This window comes from Nuphar pumila, chromosome 9 (genome assembly GCF_984573655.1).
Source record: "Nuphar pumila chromosome 9, dmNupPumi1.hap1.1, whole genome shotgun sequence".
Taxonomy (NCBI): domain Eukaryota; kingdom Viridiplantae; phylum Streptophyta; class Magnoliopsida; order Nymphaeales; family Nymphaeaceae; genus Nuphar; species Nuphar pumila.
The window spans coordinates 12,427,429-12,448,793 of record NC_143257.1 but is presented as its reverse complement, the minus strand read 5'-3'; the positions used below and the strand labels follow the sequence as shown (position 1 = coordinate 12,448,793).

Sequence of the window (21,365 nt, the reverse complement as noted above, 5' to 3'; positions counted from 1 at the left end):
TTACTGGACCTGTTGAATAAGCTCTGGATTTGAACATGTGGGCATGCCTGATGGTGGAGGTAACGTGCTCGTGTCAGCTGTTGGACCATCTGTTACTATAAGAACTGTTGTCATTCCCCAAGAAAAATGGCGTTCCAAGTGGCAGTGAAGTAGCCACACACCTGTGGACAAGAATATTGGTGAGCTGCCCACACAGACCATTAGCAACTAAAAAAATAAAAACTAAAGTTATAATAACAGATTTTTTTTTTGGATTTATAACTCGAAGATCCGGTACAAAGAACTGGTCGCACTGGCTCAGCCTGCCATACCTACTGTCATTGTTTTGGCGGCATAAAACTCCGAGGCTATGATCCCTGCCCCAAGGGCCTATGCTGGCTGTCGGCTTGTGCAGAGAGGAGACACCCATGAAAATCAAACCTTGACCACCCGTCTAGTGGCCAAGCCCCCACACCACACCACTACGCCAACCCTTAATTCTATTGTGTTATAACAATAGAAATAATGGTGGTTAAAGTTGGAATTCTATCATCTTGTGTTGTATTGTACATCCAGGTAAATGACACATATCCAAACACTTGTGCAGCGATGCTGACATATTTTTAGTAGAGAACTAGCAAAAATTGGAGGAGATTGGCTGAGAATCTGACCCTCCCCATATTACAGAATGTCCTTATATGTATGAGTATAATAAATAGACAACACACACACAATCTAGTAAAGAACACACTTGATTTACATAGATTTCAGCTCCAAAAGCAAAATCTAACCTTTGTAACATGTTAAGTATGTTTTGTTTCCTATTTTATGTTTTAAAAATGATTTACCATTTAAATCGCCCTTATTTTCATGAATTATGAGCTGTTGATCCCTCTCAAGAATAAAATCTTGTGGTGTATTAAACATGATGAAACTTCTAACATAGTAAATATGAACAATGTGAAACACATCTCTATTTTTAGATCTAGCATTTGCTGGCAAGATCCACGCAAACATGACTGTGTACATACCACCATATGGTACCATGGTAGGGAAGCACCGTATATTTACCCCATATATATATATATTTGGTACCAATGAAGGTACAAAGCTGTTGAGCTGGAAATCATATGCAAAAGTTGTATCGACTCAATTTGACAATATATATATATATATGTGTGTGTGTGTGTGTGTGTGTGTGTGTGTGTGTGTGTGTGATATATGTGTGTGTGATATATGTGTGTGTGTGTTTAGCATATATTTTACTAAAGATCACACTTTGGACTGTGTTTTTCCAATCTAACAAGGTCTTTTGAGTCATAAAATTTTTCATTGTGAGGCATTGATTTTTGAAGCCCTTAAAAAACATCCTTACATGTCAGATATCACATGATTCAGAACACATTTCCCACTAAACAAACCGTGTAGATCACATCTGTGTAGGAAATGAGTTTTGAATCATGTGATGTAATATACAAGCAGGTCTTTTAAGGGCTTACCATAGACAGTAATATATAGAGCCAGCAAGAGAGAGATGGTGGTACACACTCTTGTTTGCACTCTTGCTTGTATGGATCTAGCTACCAAATGTTAGATGTAACCATATAGATGTATTTAGCATGGCTTATTCCCATGTTGAACTGTTATCGTGTCTAGTACACCAAAAGAATAATTTTCTTAGACGTTTAAAAGCAATGGTTCATAATCCATGAAAATAAAGGTGATTTAGAAATGGTATAAAACATTATGTTGGAGTCAACTTTAACACATGAAAATAGTAAATACAATATCAATAAATATATATATATATATATCGCACATAACCATAGTATCTGGAGGGTTTGATTTTGCACAATATTATGTTAAGGAATAAGTTCGTTTAACAACCTAGCAAAATGCAAAGAGAAAAGCTAGAAAATTACCTGGGTTATCTGCTTTAAACCTCACAACTGCCCATCCACTGAATGGAACTGTAACTGTGTTTTCCTTTGGAGGATCGACCAAGTTGTAGTTCAATGGATCATTTTCAGGATCAAAATTCCCAAGCCCTTGTCCAACCACATAGAAACGATACCCATGTAAATGAATAGGATGATAATCTCCTAACATCAAGTTGGTTGATTGCAACACAAGCTCAACTGTCTCATTATACTTCAGCACCTTCACTCTTGTACCAAATGTAGGAATTTCGAGATCAGTTGGAAAACTGTCAGCTGTGAAATTGAACATAAACGGCGGGATGTTCGGAAAATCAGTTGTGTAAACATCTTTTAGGCTTCCGTAATAGGCTTCAAGTATGTCAATTGATGGATTAACAAAAGATATATTGTTCAAACTAGCAGAAAGCCTATAAGTCAATGCGCATGCAGTGGTGTTGCATGTAAGGTTATTCAGCGATGTTGTGAAAACTAGCCTAGTGTCAATTGCCATTGGAACATCAATGGGGTGATCTTTGGATGCTAGACTTCTTAGACAAATGTCAAATTCATATGACGCAATTGTATCATTATAACGTGGAAGATATGGAAATGATGGGGAAGCTAGAGAAAAATTGCAGCCTTTATATTCAATTATGGCCGTTGTTCTAGTGCCGTCATAGTTATTTTTTTTTGGAGCAGTAGTATAAGGACTGGCAGCCATGTAATAAAGACTTTGTGGTTGGTTTGCTTTTATAAGGACATCCATCGTTTGTCCTATGTCTATCATGACAAATTCTCTATCAAATGGCTTAAGGTAGGATCCATCTCTGCCAACAACAGTAAGCGTGTGATTTGCTATGCCCAAAAACTGCGCAAGACTCATTCCAGCATTAACAAGGTGAAGAAGGTATGTTTTGCCATATTCTACTACAAACCGTGTTGTTCCTGCAAAAAATGGAAACACAGATGAAGCACTATTAGTGTACAATATATATCAATCTCTATACTATTATGACAAGCATAGAGATGGAGGTTGTTCTCATTCTTAGAGAAATAGTTGAACATTTGTCATGTCTTAAACTATTGTTGAAACAAATAATTACGGATCTCTTAAAACATAATTAATAGTAGACAACTTAATTTTATTCCTAGCATAGTGACAATATTGGCGATATTTTGAAAATATCATAAAAAGAACAGGATATGATAGGTTACCATTTTAAACTGCAAAATAGCTCAATATTTTCAAAATATAACAATATCTTCATTAAATAGTAAATATCATGTTTTTCTGATGATATTTACTACTAATCGTGAGATTCTTCAAAAAAGTGGACTTTGTTAACTTCTGTAAATTGATTTAAAATGCATTACATAATATCATTTTGGTTGAATAAAATCTCGTAAACCATTATCATTTAATTCATTAACTCTCTCTCTCTCTCTCTCTCTCTCTCTCTCTCTCTCTCTCTCTCTCTCTCACACACACACACACACTAGTAATAAAAGTAGCAAATGTACTTTGGAATGGGTTAAGAATAGAAAATAGCTTCATAAATCCATCTTGGAAACTAAAAGCTTCGAATGTGTTGACTGTTGACAATACAAAATTTCCTAAAATCCACTTGGAAATTAAAATCTCTAAATAATTTTATTTAGAGGTTTGTATTTTGAACTTCACCTTGAACGGGTGTCAATTTTCAAAAATTTCTATTTTGCTCCATACCTTCTAAATTTTAATTTGTTTATTTTTAGCAGATATTTTCTCCCAAAACAAGCAAGATAAATACAAATTTTCAAAAACTCACAAGAAAAATGAAGGCAATAAATTGCTGTTTTAAATTTTTTTCAGTACGATTCCTAGTAAATAGATGAGAAGAAAGAATTTGTTTTCAAGGTAAGGAACTTCTTTTTATCAAGAGTAAAGCTTTGAAATAAAACAAAATGCCCGTTGCATGTACATCCAAATGTTACATTATTTGATTTCTTTAAATATGAAAACTTGTACATTACAAAAAGAAGAGAAGCTTTGTAATATGTTTGCGACCGAAAGGCCCTTCCAACCCAGTTGGGATCCAGAGATCGCATAAACACCAGCAGCTTATGTGATACGACCCAATCGCATGACTGCATTGTAAGTGGGGCCTGCATTCTGATGCTGTGGGGCTCATGGAATGCTGTCATGTGATTGGGCTGTATCACATAAGCAGGCATTTTTGCGATCTTTGTATCCAAACTTCTTCCAACCATTCAATAAAATTGCATTGGCCACAAAGTTCTTACCCGATTTTGAGCATGCATAGAGATCACCCGGTTGGCCATTTATGGTGTAAGCGTCAGATATGTTGAAATCCGTGCCAGCAATTAAGGCTTGTAAATATACTTCCATCACATCACTTTTCCACCATTCGCCTAAGAATAAGGCAAACATGACTTCAGTAAGTCGATCATTATCTACGTAAAGACTACAGAATTTCATATTTCCGTGTAACATCGTTTGGTCATGGCTACCTGAGCTGGAAATGATAGCACAGGCCATTTTGACTCAATCACAGATGTGTGCAGCATGTTCCAAATGCTAGAATCAGCTTTTTTAACATGTTTTTCACGGTTTTATGAGCCAAGAAAATACTACACTTGTGGGTTATTGATTTTTTGAATATTTGTAAAATGCTGCATGTGTCTGATTCCCACTAACTAAACCTTGCACATCACATCTATAAGGTAGGTTCACGAAAATAATAATAATAATAATAATAATAATAATAATAATAATAATAAAGCTCATTCAAATGCCATGACTGCCTGACCCTTACCTTTACATTGATCTGTCATCAGTAAGTGCCCTCCTGTCATGAATCACTTGATCATAATTCTCCTACTATGAGACGACCTCACACTTTTCAATATGATCCAAGTAATTTTTATATTGTCAAGCACTATCTAATGTTATAATTGATTGGCCTAATGCAGCCAATAATATTTGGAAGCATCCTGAACATTCTTCTCTAGCACGTCCTTGACTTCTTCATACATCTCTTCCTTAGTAGAAGATCCATAACCACTGTCATCAATTGCTTGAGCAGTGCAAAGTTTACAGTCTCGTGGCAAACAATGTAGTCCTTTTGGAGAGGATCATTTCCAAGGTTCAAGGAAACTTGGATGTCATTCATCGCCAAGATGAACTACATCCCACAGCCGATCAAATGAAAGGTATTCCAAGCAAATAATAGATGCCCATTTTATGGCGTGTGATGCGGTTAATCTTAGGGGTGGCAATAGGGTCGGGTTGCGGGTTGGCGGGTTGGCGTGTCAGCATACCTCAACCTGAACCCGACCCGTTTAATAAACGGGTAACCCAACATGACCCGCCAACCCGTTTAATAAATGGGTTGGGTCGGGAAAATGGGTTGGTGGGTAGCGGGCGGGTTGGCGGGTTGGGTTGGTGGGCGAGTTGGCAGGTCGGGTTGGTGGGCGAGTTGGCAGGTCGGGTTGGCGGGTTGACCCGCCCGCCTAACCCGTTTATTAAACGGGTCAGCCGGGTTCCGTTTATTAAACGGGTCAGCCGGGTTGGCGGGTTGGCATACCCCCAACCCGAACCCGACCTGTTTAATAAACGGGTTAGGCAGGTCGACCTGTTTATTAAACGGGTTGGCTTAAGCCCAACCCGAACCCGCCTAAGAGGCGAGTTGGCGGGTCGTGTCAGGTTTTGCCACCCCTAGTTAATCTAGAGAGTGAACGGGATCACAACGGCTTTTGAGAGAGAGAGAGATACCTATAACAACAACGTATTCCTTGTCCGGCTTTGGGAATGGATAGGTGGTTCCAATCTTTGGGTAGACAACTATGGCTCCATGAACGGTGGCTCGTGTCCAATCACTGTGAGCATGATACCAAATGGTTCCCTCCTCGGTGGTGAAGAGCAGAGTGTTGGTGAAGTTCTGTCCTGGTGGAACACCACACATGGTAATGTACTCTGTGCCGTCCGACCATGGATTCCTTGGTTGCTTCAATCCATGCCTGTGGTTTTCAAAAGTTTCAACAACCTACCACATCAGTTATCTTCACATCGACACTGAATCACACACACACACACACGTATACATGCTCGCACACACACACACACACATAATGTTTGGAGGGGTTTTTCCAGTTCCGCTTGGGCATCATCAATCAGGCAGGTTTTTTGTCTTTTTTCAAGAAGATATCATTAACATGTAGAAAAATAAGTATTACAGAGCTGCAACAAGTGATGTGGTATCACTTGCTGCTACAGAAAAACAGACAACCAACATGCAGCTACAGACCTCTGCACCTATTTTTTACATTCTGTATTTTGGTTCTCTGTTTTTCTGTAGCAGCTACGGACCTCTGCAGCAATCCTCTGTTTTTATGCACCTAAGTTTTTTCTTGCAGCACCGAATTTGTATAGGATGGAATTTTTCTGAATAAAAAAAAAACATGCAGAAAAATTTTTAACTACAGCTTCTTCACCTGGTCACCTGAGAGTCGTTTGCTCCAGAAAAAGCAGAGTCAGGCACAATAGACACAGTAGCAGATCAATCTTTTGGGCCTTAATTTCGCTGCCTACATTACTGCAGGTAAACCACCTATGCATGAACTTCATACATTATCGCAGAACTACGTGCTAGGGGGTCGTCCATATTACGGACCCTGATCCGATCAAAAGAAAGAGCAAATCTAGAGGAGACGCCCAACCTAGAGTCACATCTAGGCTGGGATTGTGGGAGACGTCTAGCTAGGGGATGCGTTCCAGTGGGCTTAGGTTCAGATTATAGGGTTTAGGTGGGCTGTTTGGTTCGGCAAAGTCAAGGTCAAGATTGTGTAACAGGTTCGGGTACGGTTCTATCAAAGTTTAAAAAAACAAATGGGTTTTTCTAAAATACAATACAATAAATGCTAAAAAATTATGAAGTGTCTAAGGACATGTCAGAAAAGATTGGGTTAAAAGTTTAGGTTTAAGGGATTTGTGGTTGTAGAGATAAAATTCCGGGAAGTACTGGGTTTAACTAAGAATTGGACTGAGTGTAACACATGCAATTTTGATGTAGTTTAACTTTTAAAATTCAGGTTAAAATCAAGTTAAATTCAGGCAAAATTTAAGAGTTTAAGTTCAACTAGAACTCTAGTTAGATTCATGAGCCGTACATCTCGTAGGAGATCCAATTAAGTGATTTTGGATTTGGGATTTTGGTTGGTTTAAAAAAATACAATTTCTTGGTTTTCTTGAAATCCTTTATTTTCTTGATTTCGAGTTATTATGAAATTAAGGCTTAAGTTATGAAGAATATTATAAGAATAAGTATAAAATTTAAAATATGTAGATTAAACAAGAGAATAAATGATTTTTGTATACATTTGTATTATGGATCTTGGATTGAGTTAGGTTTGGATCCAAACTTGAGTTTGGATCCAACATTGTTTTGGATTTGGTGTTTGGTTATTAATTTTTAATTGAGTTTTGGGTTTTGACATTTTTTGTTTGGTTCTTAGATTCAACCAAACTAGGTTTTTGGATCTGGATCTGGTTTTGGATCTTAATCAGGTTTTTGGATCTAGATCACTTTTGGATTTGGACCCAAGTGAGATCCACTCCAGACTTTAGAGATTTTTCTAGAACCATAGAAGGTTGTAGAGAGGGTGCGACGCCCCTCCTTAGTAGAGCCATAATCGATTAAAATTAATTAGTAATTAATTAAGGTTAAAATAATAGATAATTAAATTAATGGCTAAATTAATTTGAATACCCTTGGATTATGACTCATAGGGATCAACCTTAGAGAGTACCGGTTGAGATGGTACTCCAAGATGGGGGACTCCCCCCCCCCCCTCCTTGGTAGATTTTTATTAAAAAAAAAAAGAGAGTTCTCTCTTATTCTTATTTTCAACTTTTTTTTTTCTTCTTTCATGGACCTTTTCCAGCAACCATTGGAGCTCTACCAAGGTTCTAAGATGAGAGACGGAGGCCAATATACGATTAGAAACTCGATTAAGGTAGGTACATCAATCGCGTAGACATCGATTTTTCCAAACGTATGAAATATGCATGGGAAGATTTTCAGATCTGAACCAATGGAGGATCAGACCTTGAAGCACCTCTTTAAGGTTTATTTTCAATTTAAAGAATACGTTTTTATGGATCTATGTTGTTAAAGAATAGAAAAAGAAAAACAATTTTTGAAACAGAACGTTTTATGGGCTTGTAAAGAAAAAAATGATTTGTGGATAATTTCTTTAATGTTTTTGTTAGATCTTACTATTTCAGAATGATTAATATGTTAATCTTAGTTTATATTGATGAAATATAGGTTTTATATGATTTAAAAATTTGTTCTGTACTTGAATTCATGTTCTTGTATGGGAAAGATCGTTTTAATGAAGGTTTTGGCAAAAACGTTTTTAGGGCTTTGTTGTTTTGATAAAGAAAGATGATTTGAGCATGTATAATAGATTATTTCATGTTTATTATGATTAAACAACATGCTAATATATAACAAATTCATTCCATGATTTTTTAGGATTTGTTATGGATCTTGCATAAATGTAGTCTTATTCGAGTTATTTTTTGATGATTTTACGATTCTCAAATGATGTATGTTATTTAATTTAGAAAGATAAGCATGAATCTGAGCAAATAATTATTGTAGAGCATCAAAAAGTCATGATTGTATAGATTTTGCATGATGTTGAATCTTGGTTTTTCTGTCTTCATTTTTTATGCCAACCTATTTAAAAAAAAATCAATAACTCCTTGAAAATAAAGTTCATAAATAAAAATAAAAATACTAGAGTCTTATATACCCAGATCTTAAATTTAGACTCTTGAATCGCTTCCTTTGGAGCAGTATTGAGGCCAAAACATCCTTTGCAACAGTGCATTGGTTTTCTGCCCTGTCTGCAGGACTGTTTTGACCCACGATTTTGTTAGTTTTAAATACCCAATAAATATTGATCAAAATAAATTAAGAAAAAACTGAGTGAAAGGAAACAGGTATAAGAAGATCATGTAAAAAGGGTTTTATAATAAGATTTGTTTGTAGGTTTAGAGAAATTCCGCAAACCGGGACAAATTTTTGCGGATGACAAGATCTGTTTTATATTTTTCCTGAATAGGGTTTAGTCCAAGAATTTTTGTGATTTTTATAAAATGAATTTTTAGTTTCTGTTTCTTGGACTGTTTTCATAAGACATAAGGACATTAACAATAAAATTGGAAAAATATAATTCGGTTTCTGGAATTTTCGGTGAGTTTTACAAAAATAGGTTAACAGGGACACGAATTTACACATGAGGACATGTATGAATTCTTAAATGTATTTTACATTATACAGCATGGTTATGGATGTTTATCTTAAAATTTGAACTGATATGCATGAAAACTAAATGTATTCTATGTTATCCTTGATTTATAACCATTCATATGACATGCATATTCATGAACATTGAATATCATAAGGCATGATCAATGTAAAGTGAATTGTTATACATGTTGTTGCTTGTTTAAGCATGATCATGAATTTCATGTGGTTGCAACCTTTATTTATACATGTGAGCATATGACATGGGGATAATGATGTGTGGTATGAGCATATGTGTGTGTGGCTTAATGTGAGCCAAGGTTCAGTGGAACCTATGGGTGCTTGTGGTGCACCAAAGACAGAAAAGATATCTATACACATAATCATATAATTCCCTCGTGGAGGCCGGGCTCATAGTGTTAATTGTGAGATCTGGATGGGTCAAAATAGACTTGCTTATGGAATCTCCAGAGGGAAGATTGGGCTTGTGAGCTTGGGTGTGTGTGCAGTGTGCACATGTGATTTAATTTATGAGCCTAATAATTAAATAACACTCATGACCCATTCAAAATAGGTCCTTTGAACTGAGCCCACTTTAGAGAGAGTGTGGGTACACACGACGGAGTGATCGTTGTTTTATTTTGGAGAGCGGCAACGTCTTCTGGTTCCCTATCTTCGGTCGTAGGGGCCCGGACTACCATGTGTCCTAGGTGGTAGGTCCAAAATCTTTGCAGAGTAGGAATCGATTCTGCACGGGACCACTGGGAGTTCTCTCAGTTACAGACCGCTCTAGTGGGACCTCGAGGTAAGGTTGCAAGTTCTTTCAGTTCAATGAGGTTAATAAAATACATGACATAATATACCCCTCATTGGATGAATCAAAGTTAGGAACCCGAGAGTGTACCTTTGGACATGAGGAAAAGTGGCACATAAGAAATCAGAATGAAATCATTGTAATATTTTAGTTTATACATAAATCGTTATGTCATTGGCATGATGCATTGTACCTTGTTTATCCTATTATATAAATATAAGCATAATTAGTTATGTAACTGTGATTTATGCTTAATTCTGATATTGTGATGTTACATGACTTAGATGTTATCTGAAAATATACCAATGCCTATTTATGTGATTGGAATATTTGTGTTCATATGTTTTGGTGATTACCTGCTGAGGTTGTGGACTTATGCCTCTACTTATAATATTTTAGGTAATGAATAGGCCGATGGGTGATGACAGTAGGCTTGGTGTGGCACCAAGAGGATCACAGTTCTTTACGACTTCGAGGGGACTTAATATTTTGATATTTGTTTATTTGAGTTAACTCTAATAAAGTTTGAGGCTGGTATTTGATTTATTAAATACATGGTTTGATTTAATTATTCTAGTTTTATACGTGTGTGTGGTGTTTGTAACCCGCCCAAGGCTTGAACAATATTTAAAAAGAGTTTCTGCTGTGTTTCTTAAAAAAATAATAATTTAAGGATTTTTGTCATTTGGATGCTTTAATTTCGAACTTGGTTTTACGGAGCTATTAAACGCCGATGTGTACACAGGATGACTCCCTAGAACTTAATTCGGATAAAGCAAGGCCAATGATGAAATACTAGATTTTCTTATATATAATGGTTTAATCAGATTTGTTGATGGTGGTTTTGTACTGGACTTTGTACTAGAAGGATTAGACATGCTCGCGTTTGCGCTCAGGCAGGCCGTCTAGTACTTGGTACGATTGGAACGTGTTCATTGATGAGACCATTGTATTATTACATTTATAAAAAAATCTAAATTTTTGGTTTCAAAAATTGGCGCGTTATAATGTGAGAGTGAGTAATTTCTCTATTAATAAAAATTTAAAAAATCATAAAAAATAGGGTTAAGCTAGCGACAGGTAAAGATGATTTGGTTAAAATTTAGGATTCTGGGTCGGTATCGTTTGGGATCTAAAATTAGGCAAAGTCAAGACATGGGTTTGGATCTGGTCTGATTCTGGACTAGGATTTTGGCAAAACAGGTTCCAATGTCATATTTAATTCTCCTTCACGGAAAAGAATTATGATCTGATTTTTGGAGGGTAGGTTAAGAATATATAGGTATAACTAGGGTTAATTTTTTAGGTCTGGACTTGATACAGTTTAGGAGAAACGTTATTTTAAAGTTGGGTTAATTTATGAAAATCACAACAATAGAACGTTGGATCTAGATTTGGGTAAAATAGGTTAAAGTGAGGTTGGAGCTTGAAAATGGTTTAGGGAATGACTTCTAGGGACTTACACGATTTTGGGAAGGTGTTCTATGGTTGGGAAAGAATTCAGTGCATTCAGAGAAGGTGTCGGAGCCGCGATGGTGATGATTTGAATCGAGTTCGCCACAGAATTGATGCAGTCCACTAAGTAGAATTTGTTCTACTTAGTACTTAGGCAATTCCAGAGCTTAGGAGGGCAGATACCACCTTACACGAATCAGATGAGCCCTGAGACAGGATGAATGAATCGAGGGGTTAGGGACTCGCATGTGTAAGGAAGGAGGAAAGATGCCCAAGGGGTAGAAGAGAGAAAAACAAAACAATGTCCTTAAAGTGGGGTGATTTCTTGAGAGAGAGTGAGAGGCAAACTTGATTCTATTTCTTCATTCCAAACGAAATATATGGATTTGTATAGGCCCAAGAAGTTCATAATATTTCTCTACAAGTTCCAAAAATATTGAATAAAATAACCTAATTTCAAGACATGAAATAAATAAAAAACTATTATAAAAAAATCATATTATAGAATCTTTGATAACATTATATTCTCATTAAACGTCATCTACATCCCTTATTCGCATTTTTCCTTGGCTCCACAAATGAAGAAGTCACCCCCGACATATAGGTCCCAGCTGGACCAACTGGATCATGCTTGAAATGTGAGGATCCAGATCTATAAGTATCCATGTAGCTATTTTCAGTTAAACCCCAGGCTACCCTAGATTCATCCTCCTGGCTCAATTCTTTTGCCAATTTCCAAGAGAGCCTTGGTTTTTTCCAAGACCATTAAGGAGAGACTCCAAGAGGTTGCACGAATTCCCTAAAGGGCTTAAAGGCAAAGGTGGGGCCCACATGGCTTTCTTAGAGGCTTCTAGAGGGAGCACCCCATGTGGGTCCCTCTTGCATTTAATGCTCCCAAGAGGGGGGTCCCACATGGCTTCTTGTTGAGATGACTGCGTGGCTGATGTGGCAACACTTGGCTGAGGTGGCTTGCATTATTCGAATCTCGAATGACAGATTTGGATTGGCCATTAGGGGATTCGTTTGCTTCTTGTAGACCTTGGGAGCAGGATCAGGTTCTCTTAAGACTGGGTATACATCATTTGGATCATGAGCTAAGTCTGTAGAAATTGAGACCGCATCATCCTCTCTCTCTTGAGAATTGCCTAGTCTCTTAGATAAGATTCCACGAGTTGGCTTTCAAAGGAAGTATTCAAACATGAAGGTTGAAGCACCCCTTCATCTTATTTAGAAAAATTGTCTTTCAGCCTTTAGTATCATACGACACCCGTACATCCTTCCAACATGTGAGCCATCTGCAACGGTGAGCTTCTAGAGGAGGGAGTTCACTTTGATGGTGGTGGATGTGTTGCTGGCTTCCACCGAGATAAAAGACAATGAATGGTTCAAGTCCAAACACCAAGAGCTAGATCTTCGACTTCTGTTGCGCCATTTTTTATCTTCAAACTAATGGCAACTCCCCTCTCAAGGAAGTACACCAGTGTGAATTCTACTAGACTTTCTAAAGAAGTGGGGATTGGCCCACTAAGGCTTGTTGCACAAAAGTTGTTGTTTTTATTGAGATTTGAACTCAAGACCTTCTTCTAGGGCCAGCTGGACTTAGCCTTGGATCCTTGCAGAGTCTTGGAGACCTCTTCACGATCACCCAAATGGGACAAGCGATATTAAGGGGAGAGATCAGTGGTGACCTCGGCATTACCGAGAAATAAGGATCTCCTCTTTCAAAAGTCCTCACACACGGCTTGCTTGAGTTCCACCAAAATGAGTTTGTTTTATTCAACTGAACCACAACATTCTTTTCTAACATGGCTTTTCAGTGGTCAGCCATGTGAATCATAAGCAAGAAGCTTCCACCATCCATCCCTTAAGGCAAACAATCTAGAATACAAGGGATCAATACAATATGGTCTGACTCGAGTAGGGGACTTAGGCTCAAACTATGGTCAAGAGGGTCAAACTGGCTTAATAGGAAAGGTTTTGTTGAGTCCTGACAGGTCCTGGAAAGAAAATCTTAACTCTCAAATGGCTAGGCAAAAAAATCTCAAATTTTGAGGGATAGTTCTCAACACATGGTGGAAGATCTTGTGAAAAAAAATGGGTCTTAACTCCACTGGGTTTGAGAGATATGAGTCTGAAAACAGGAGACAGGGATTAGGGTTGGACTGGATTGGGTATTGGTTCATATAGGGTTAATTTTTTAGATCTAGACTAGGCACAATTTAGGATAAACATTATTTTAAAATTGGGTTAATTTTTTAAAATCACGGCAACAAAATGCTAGATCTAGATTTGGGTAAAATGGGTTTAGGTGAAGTTGGAGCTTGGAAATGGTTCAAAGAATGGGTGCCATGGACTTACATGGTTTTGGGAAGGTATCCTAAGGTTAGAGAAGGGTTTGGTGCATCTGAGGAAGGTACAGAAGCCATGATGTTGTTGATTTGAATCGAGTCCACCACAGAGCTGATGCAGTGCACTAAGTAGAATTGGTTCTACTTAGTACTTAGGCAATTCCAAACCTTAGAAGGGCTGGTACCAATTTACATGAACCAAATGAGCCCTGAGATAAGGTAAACAAGTCAAGGGGAATAGGGACTCGCAGTGGTAAGGAAGGAAGGAAGAGGGCCTAGGGGCCAAAAGGTAGAAGAAATGAAGATAAAAACATCCCTAGAGGGCAATGATTTCTTGAGAGAGAGTGTGAGAGGCAAACTTGATTCTATTTCTTCCTTCCAAACAAAATACATGGGCTTATATAGGCCCATGAGGTTTATAATACCTTTCTTTTAAGTTCAAAAAATATTAAATAAAATAACCTAATTTCAAGTCAGAAAATAAATAAGAAACTATTATAAGAAAATCCTATTTTAGACTCCTTGATAACTTCACATCCCTATCAAGGGCATCCACATCCCTTCTAAATGTTTTTCCTTGTCTCAACAAATGGAAAAGTCGCCCCCTCACATGTGGGTCCCAATTGGACCAACTAGATTTGGATTCAGAAAGATCCATGTACCTATTTTTAGTAAAACCCTAGGCTACCCTAGATGCAACTTCCCCTGGCTCACTTAATTCTTTTGCCAATTTCCAAGAGAGCCTTGGTCTTTCCCAAGATCCATTAAGGAGGGACTCTAAGAGACTGCACGAGTTCTCTAGAGGGCTTAGAGGACTTGCGGGATGCCTAGAAGGTGGGGCCCACATGGCTTCTTTAAAGGAGTCTAGAGGGGGTGACCCATGTGGGTCCCTCTTGCATTTAATGCTCCTAAGAGGGGGCACCCAAGGCTGGGTCCCACATTGTTGATGTGGTTGCTTGCTAAGGTCGTTGCATGACTGATGTGACAACACTTGGAAAGGGTTCCACTTGGCTGGGGTGGCTTGCATTATTCTGAGTTTGAATAACGGATCTAGTTTGTCTATTACGGGATTCATTTGCATCTTGTGGACCCTAGGAGCTGGATCGAACTCTCTCGATATTGGGTCTATATCATTTGGATCGGGAGCTAAGTCCCTAAAAATTGGGATGAGACTATGGGAGTCGTCCAGCTTAGAGTCCCATCTAGGCTGAGATGTCTCTTGAGCTTTTACCTATTTGCCCTTTTGAACTCTATAAATAGTTGTGTACGTAGCTTAAATGTTTTTAATGAAGTTTATTAAGTATTTTTGCTAATCTTCATTCTGGTTCTGAAGTCCTAACATGAGGGATTGTGCTTCTCCCCTACTTCTCCACATGTTGATGGACAAGGAAGGAACACCACTTCCTTCCCTCGGCCATCAACCCGACTCTCTCTCTCTCTCTCATTCCATGTAGCCATCTTCGAAGAGATGACCCTCTCTCTCTCTATCCCTTGTGTTGCCCAGATTTTGCAGGACCGTCCTCTTAGGGGCCGAGTTCTGTCAGTCCAATATGCTTGTCACCGATCTAGAACAATTCAGCACTTGACCACTTAAGTTGAACTCTTTCCAGTAACATGTAGTTTATTTGTTGCAGCAGGCCCTATAGAGAGACATGTGATCCCCTAAATGCTTTGCTATTTTTCTCCAACCATACACACCTCCATAAAATCAAAACCCATCTTCAAAGAAAAACCCATTTTGAACCCATGCCCTGGATCTCATATGCCACAGTGAGAGATCTCAAGTTGACATTAGGCCCCCAAGGTAGGAGCTTATTCCCCATGCAATGTTAACCAAAAATTGAACCGAAGGACACCCCCAAAATAGATGTGGTGTTTTCTTCCCTAGGAAGGCATAAAGAACATCTACTAGGTAGATTAAAACCTTTCTTCTTCAAGTTTGCATCTATTAAAATCGTGTCCAAGAGCACTAACCATCCTATGTAAGAAGCCCTGATCGGGAGACTACCACTCATTAGGCATGAGATGGGAGTCATTGCGCCATAGGGGCAGAAATATACTCACATGTATGTGCCAAAGTAAGCTTGAGGCCTCTAGATGCTTTCTGCCACAACTTGTCGGGTGCATTTTTCATCATAGGAGCAAGAAGGCCCATGAGCTAGATCTATTCATGGGCAACTGGTGGGGAAGGGTTGGCACGTAGAACCACGTCCCACCCACCTTGAGGTGACCAGCACCCTACAACCATGCTTTCTTTATGTCTAGTTGCCCGATAAAGGAGAGTCAAACCATTCCAAAAAAAGTGTTTCTCTCATTGCCAACCTTTACCATGCACCTGTTTGCCAAAATATGTACCTCATTACACCATATTTTTTAAATACTGAAATCCGACCTCTATTTGGAGTTGGTCCTCCAACTCCAAGGCCACCCCTGCAGCCTATACTTAGCCCTCAGTGGCCCATAGCCATTTAATTTGAAAAGCCAAGTTCAATCTCTTCAAGTCCCTAATGCCTAAACCCCCATGATCGAAGGGCTTGACAATGAGATCCCATGAAACAAGGTGAGGGGTCTTCCTCACCTCATACCCTCCCCAAATGAATTTTTTAATCACCTTTTTTATTCTTTTTTTCACACTAGCAAGCATTTTAAGAACCTGCAATAAATGAGAGAGAATAGTCACTAGAACATACTACACCAAGACAAGCCTTTCCAGGGCCGCAAGTGGACATCCCAACCAGCTATTTTTTTTTTAGTGACCATATTCTTCACCTTTCTCCAATGTGAGTCCTTAGTCACACCAATGCAAGTAGTGATGGGCAAAGTTTCATATAAGAGGTTCATGAACATGAATCCTCCTTCTTTCATAGGAAAGTCAGATCCCAAAGCATTGGAAAATTGGATATGGGAGATAGAAAAAATCTTTCGGGTATTACGAGTCTTGAAGACAACAAGGTGGACTTTGGAACATACCGGCTTAAGGAGAACACAGAAAGATGGAGGGCTACGACCCTTGATGTTAAATTTCTAAGTGGACCAGTATTATGGGAACAATTCATGGAAGTATTCTATATGGCTTATTTTCCAAAATACGAGAAAAGACAAAGATGCAAGAATTCCTTGACTTACAATAAGGTGGAGTGATGTTGGTAAATTCCATCACCAAGTTTCGGGGCTTAAAGCACTACTGCCCTAATGTATACACCATAAAAGAGAAACGTGCAATGAAATTCACACATGGGCTAAAGTAAGTTTTGAGGACCAAGGTCTACATGGGTGGATCGAAAACTTTGGATAAGGCCATCAAGGTGGCTATTCTCCTGAACAATGACTGGACAGAGTCCCAAAAGTCCCAACCTAACTGGAACATGCAACCATCAGATGGCCACAGGAGCTTGCCCAAAAGAAAGTCTTTCCAGATGAACTCTGGTGGAAAGAGGTTCACTCCACTAGTGAAGAAGCAGAGACCATAAGGATATATGAGGCCTCAACAACATAAATCATCACAATCTTGCTAGAAGTGTAGATGCGATCACCCGGGGCAGCCTTGTCCTTGCGAGACTATTGTGGCAAAATGGGCCACTATGTCAAGGAGTGCTGCAAGAAGAAGTATGATGAGTGAAAAAAGGGTCCCGGAGTATCGCAATAGCAGCCTCAATGGCAGCCACAGTAGTAGAAGCCAGTCGAACAGAAAGTAGTGGCAGGATGCATTTATGCCACTACCGTGGAGTAGCTGACCAAGGGCAAATTGGTGCAAGGTATTGTGCTATACGTTGGACAAGTCAGTCTTGCCTTATTTGATTATAGTGCCTCTCATTCATTCATTTCTATAGAATTTGTAAAACAATTACATGTGTCTGTTGAACCTTTGAACTACTCATTGGAAGTACATACTCTGACTGGTGACCATTCTTTATGCGTAACTTATGTGTTGACCATGAAAGTATTGATAGAAGGGCAAAATTTGCCAGCTGATACTATCCTACTTGATATGATCAACTTTGATGTTATATTGGGCATGGATTGGTTGTTCGATTATCATGCTCAAGTCTTTTGTCAGGAAGGAAAGGTTGTTTTATCTCTACCCGAATTTTCTAAAGTAGAGTTTAAACTCTCTAGACCAAAGGGTAGAGTGATTTCTTCATTGAAAGCACGAAAGTACATACAGAAAGGGTGCACTGCCTTTATGGTTAGTATCACTCTAGTGAAACTAAAGACTGTGTCGATAGAAGAACTAGACATTATATGAGGGTTTCCAGATGTGTTTCTGGTGGAGTTACCTGAACTTTCTCCACACCGAGACATGGAGTTCAGTATCGAGTTGTTGTCTGGAACCTCACCAATTTCCAAGGCACTATACTGCATGGCACCAACTGAGATCAAAGAGTTGAATAAACAATTGCAAGAGTTAATGGGATCAAGGGTTTATTTGACCAAGTGTATCTCCCTGAGGTGCACCGGTATTGTTCGTAAAGAAGAAAGACGAATCAATGAGATTGTGTATTGACTACAAGATGTTCAATCAGGCTACCATAAAAACAAGTATCTATTACCATGCATTGAAGATTTATTTGATCAGTTGCAGAAGGCTAAGGTATTTTCGAAGATCGACCTAAGATCTGGGTAACATCAACTCAGCATTAAGGATGAAGATATTCCTAAGACTGCCTTCCAGATGAGGTACGAACATTATGAGTTTGTAGTGATGTCTTTCAGACTCAATAATATACCAGTAGCCTTCATGGGTCTTATGAACCAAGTATTTTGATCATGTGTGGATACGTTTGTGATCGTATTCATCTATGACGTCTTAATTTACTCTAAGAATTCAAAGCAGCATCAGGAGTATTTACAGATCGTATTGAGAGTTCTTAGGGAGCATTAGTTGTTCACTAAGTTCTCCAAGTATAAACTTTGGCTTGAGAAAGTCATGTTCTTGGGATACGTGATCTCCAAGGATGGAGTGTCAGTAGACCCTACTAAAGTAGAAGTCGTACTAGATTGCAAGCAACAAAAAAATGTCAACAATATTAGGAGTTTTCTTAGACTAGCAGGATATTACCAGCGATTCATTAAAGATTTTTTCATAATCGCCTTAACTATGACAAAGTTCCTGCGCAAGAAAATCAAGTTCAAATAGACAAACAAATGTGAAAAGAGTTTCCAAATTCTAAAGACAAAGCTCATGACTGCACCTGTGTTGGTTTTGCCTTCTGGTCAAGGTGGTTTTGTGGTATATACAGATGCCTGTGGTACAAGATTGGATTGTGTGTTTGGTGCAAAACGACACGGTTATAGCTTATGCATCTCGTCAGTTAAAGATTAATGAGCGAAACTATCTAACCCATGACTTGAAATTGGCAGCAATAGTGTTTGCACTGAAGCTTTAGCTATACTATTTGTATGGAGAGATGCTCGAAGTTTTTACAGATCATAAGAGCCTTAAATAGTTATTCTCTCAGAAAGAGCTAAATATGAGACAATGGTGTTGGTTAAAATTTATCAAGGACTATAAATTTACCTTATCCTACCACCTAGGAAAAACAAATATCACAGCAGATGTGCTTAGCTGCAAGTCTAGTAACATTTTGTCCAGCCTTGTGAGAAGTTGAAAGCTTGTTAAGGATTTCATTGTTTGGAAACCCTTTATTGTAGAACAGAAACATGATTCGCAGTATGAGAAGCTTAAAGCAAAAGCGCAGTATAAGAGTATGTCCTTTTATATTGGCAATGATAGAAGCATTCGAATGGAAGGACGACTTTGGGTGCCAGATAACCCTGAGTCGAGGAAAGAAATCCTCGATAAAGTTTATATGACCAAATACACCATTTACTCTGGAGGTACCAAGATGTTTAAGGACCGGTAATAAAAATATTGGTGAAATGGCATGAAGCGAGAAGTAGTAGTGTATGTCTCAAGGTGCTTGACTTGCCAGCAGATTAAAATTGAGCACCAAAAACCTGGTAGGACAATGCAGATAATTGAGATTTCATAATAGAAATGGAAAGACATTACCATGGATTTTGTAGTAGGTCTACCAAGGACCCGCAAGAAACACGATACGATTTGGGTTATAGTCGACTAACTCACTAAGTCTGCTCACTTTTTACCCATCCGGATCAGTCAACCTCTTGAGAGCTTGGCTTGTACGTCAAGGAGATTGTGAGACTATATGGAGTACCAATTTCGTTTATTTCGGACCGTGATCCATGATTCACAACTCGATTTTGGGGACAACTACAACAAGCTTTGGGTACAAAGCTGAAGTTCAATACAACTTTTCACCCTCAGACTAATGGTCAGTCGGAAAGAACAATTCAAACTCTAGAAGACATGCTATGAGCATGTATGCTTGAGTGAAAGGGTGACTGGGATGTGCATTTGAGTTTGGTTGAATTTGTATACAACAACAGCTATCACACCAGTATTGAGATGGCTCCATACAAAGTCTTGTATGGAAGGCCCTATAGATCACCAACTTATTGGGATGATATCAATGAGCGATCGACCAAATTACCAATGATGTTGCAACACTACACTCAGCAAGTGCAGAAGATTTGAGATAGATTGAAAGCGGCCCAGAGTCGACCATCGACATCGAGAACTCACTTTTGCAGAAGGAAATATGGTCTTTATTAAGGTGTTTCCTATCAAAAGTGTATTCAGATTTGGGAAGAAGGAAAAGTTAAGTCTAAGATTCGTTGGACCATTCAAAGTCTTGGAACGAATCGGTGAAGCAACATATTGTGTGGAGTTATCGCAACAATATGCTTAAATTTATAATGTCCTTCATGTATCAATGCTGCAAAAGTGCATTCATCACCCTTCGCACGTCATCCAATATGAAGACATGGAAGTATAGGAGAACTTGACCGTGTCAAAACAATCGGTGAAAATCATTGATGGTTGAGATCAAGTTTTGTGGTCGAAGACAATTCCTTTAGTCAAGGTGCATTGGCAACACCATGGCATCGAAGAATGCACATGCGAACTTGAGGCCAGCATAAGAGAAAAATATCCTAACATTTTTATCTAGTTGTATAATCTTATCCCGTGGACGAAATCCTTCTAAGGAGGCTAGGATGTAAAATCCAAAAAAAAAATCAATAATTTAGACAGGACTTTCAGTGTTTAATGTGAGAAAATTATACTTCACCTATCTAAATTGGTTTGTATGTGTGTTGGATTTATGAAAGTACCTAGGTTTTGGATTTTTTTATGTATTGTAACAATTATTGTTCAGATTAATAACTAAGAAAATAATAATAAAAATAAAAATAATAAGTTAATCAATTAGCCATCTAGAGAAAAATTATTTTTGCTATGCTAATGGCTAATTACTTTGACAGACAAGTACTAATTAGATGAATTGAGTAAACTATGGTTGATGAAGACACATACTAAGTATTAAATAAATTAAGTAAGCTTGGGTTAGATCATACCCAATTGAAATAGGATCCAATTGGAGATCCAATATGAAAATTGCCTAAGTAGAGATTTCTAAAATAAAAATCAAAGACATAATAATTTTAA

At 38.2% G+C, this 21,365-nt stretch overlaps 1 protein-coding gene across 1 annotated transcript in view; it reads right to left on the bottom strand.

Moving 5' to 3' along the window:
• Positions 1-21,365, bottom strand: part of LOC149828426 (laccase-14-like) — a 28,485-nt gene continuing 7,120 nt past the window's right edge. Inside the window, exons 3-6 of the mRNA XM_090017050.1 lie at positions 5,674-5,918; positions 4,182-4,310; positions 1,902-2,843; positions 1-161 (exon numbers count right to left, since the gene is read on the bottom strand). Coding sequence (XP_089873176.1) covers positions 1-161; positions 1,902-2,843; positions 4,182-4,310; positions 5,674-5,918 — 1,477 coding nt within the window. The remainder of the gene's footprint in view (positions 162-1,901; positions 2,844-4,181; positions 4,311-5,673; positions 5,919-21,365) is intronic.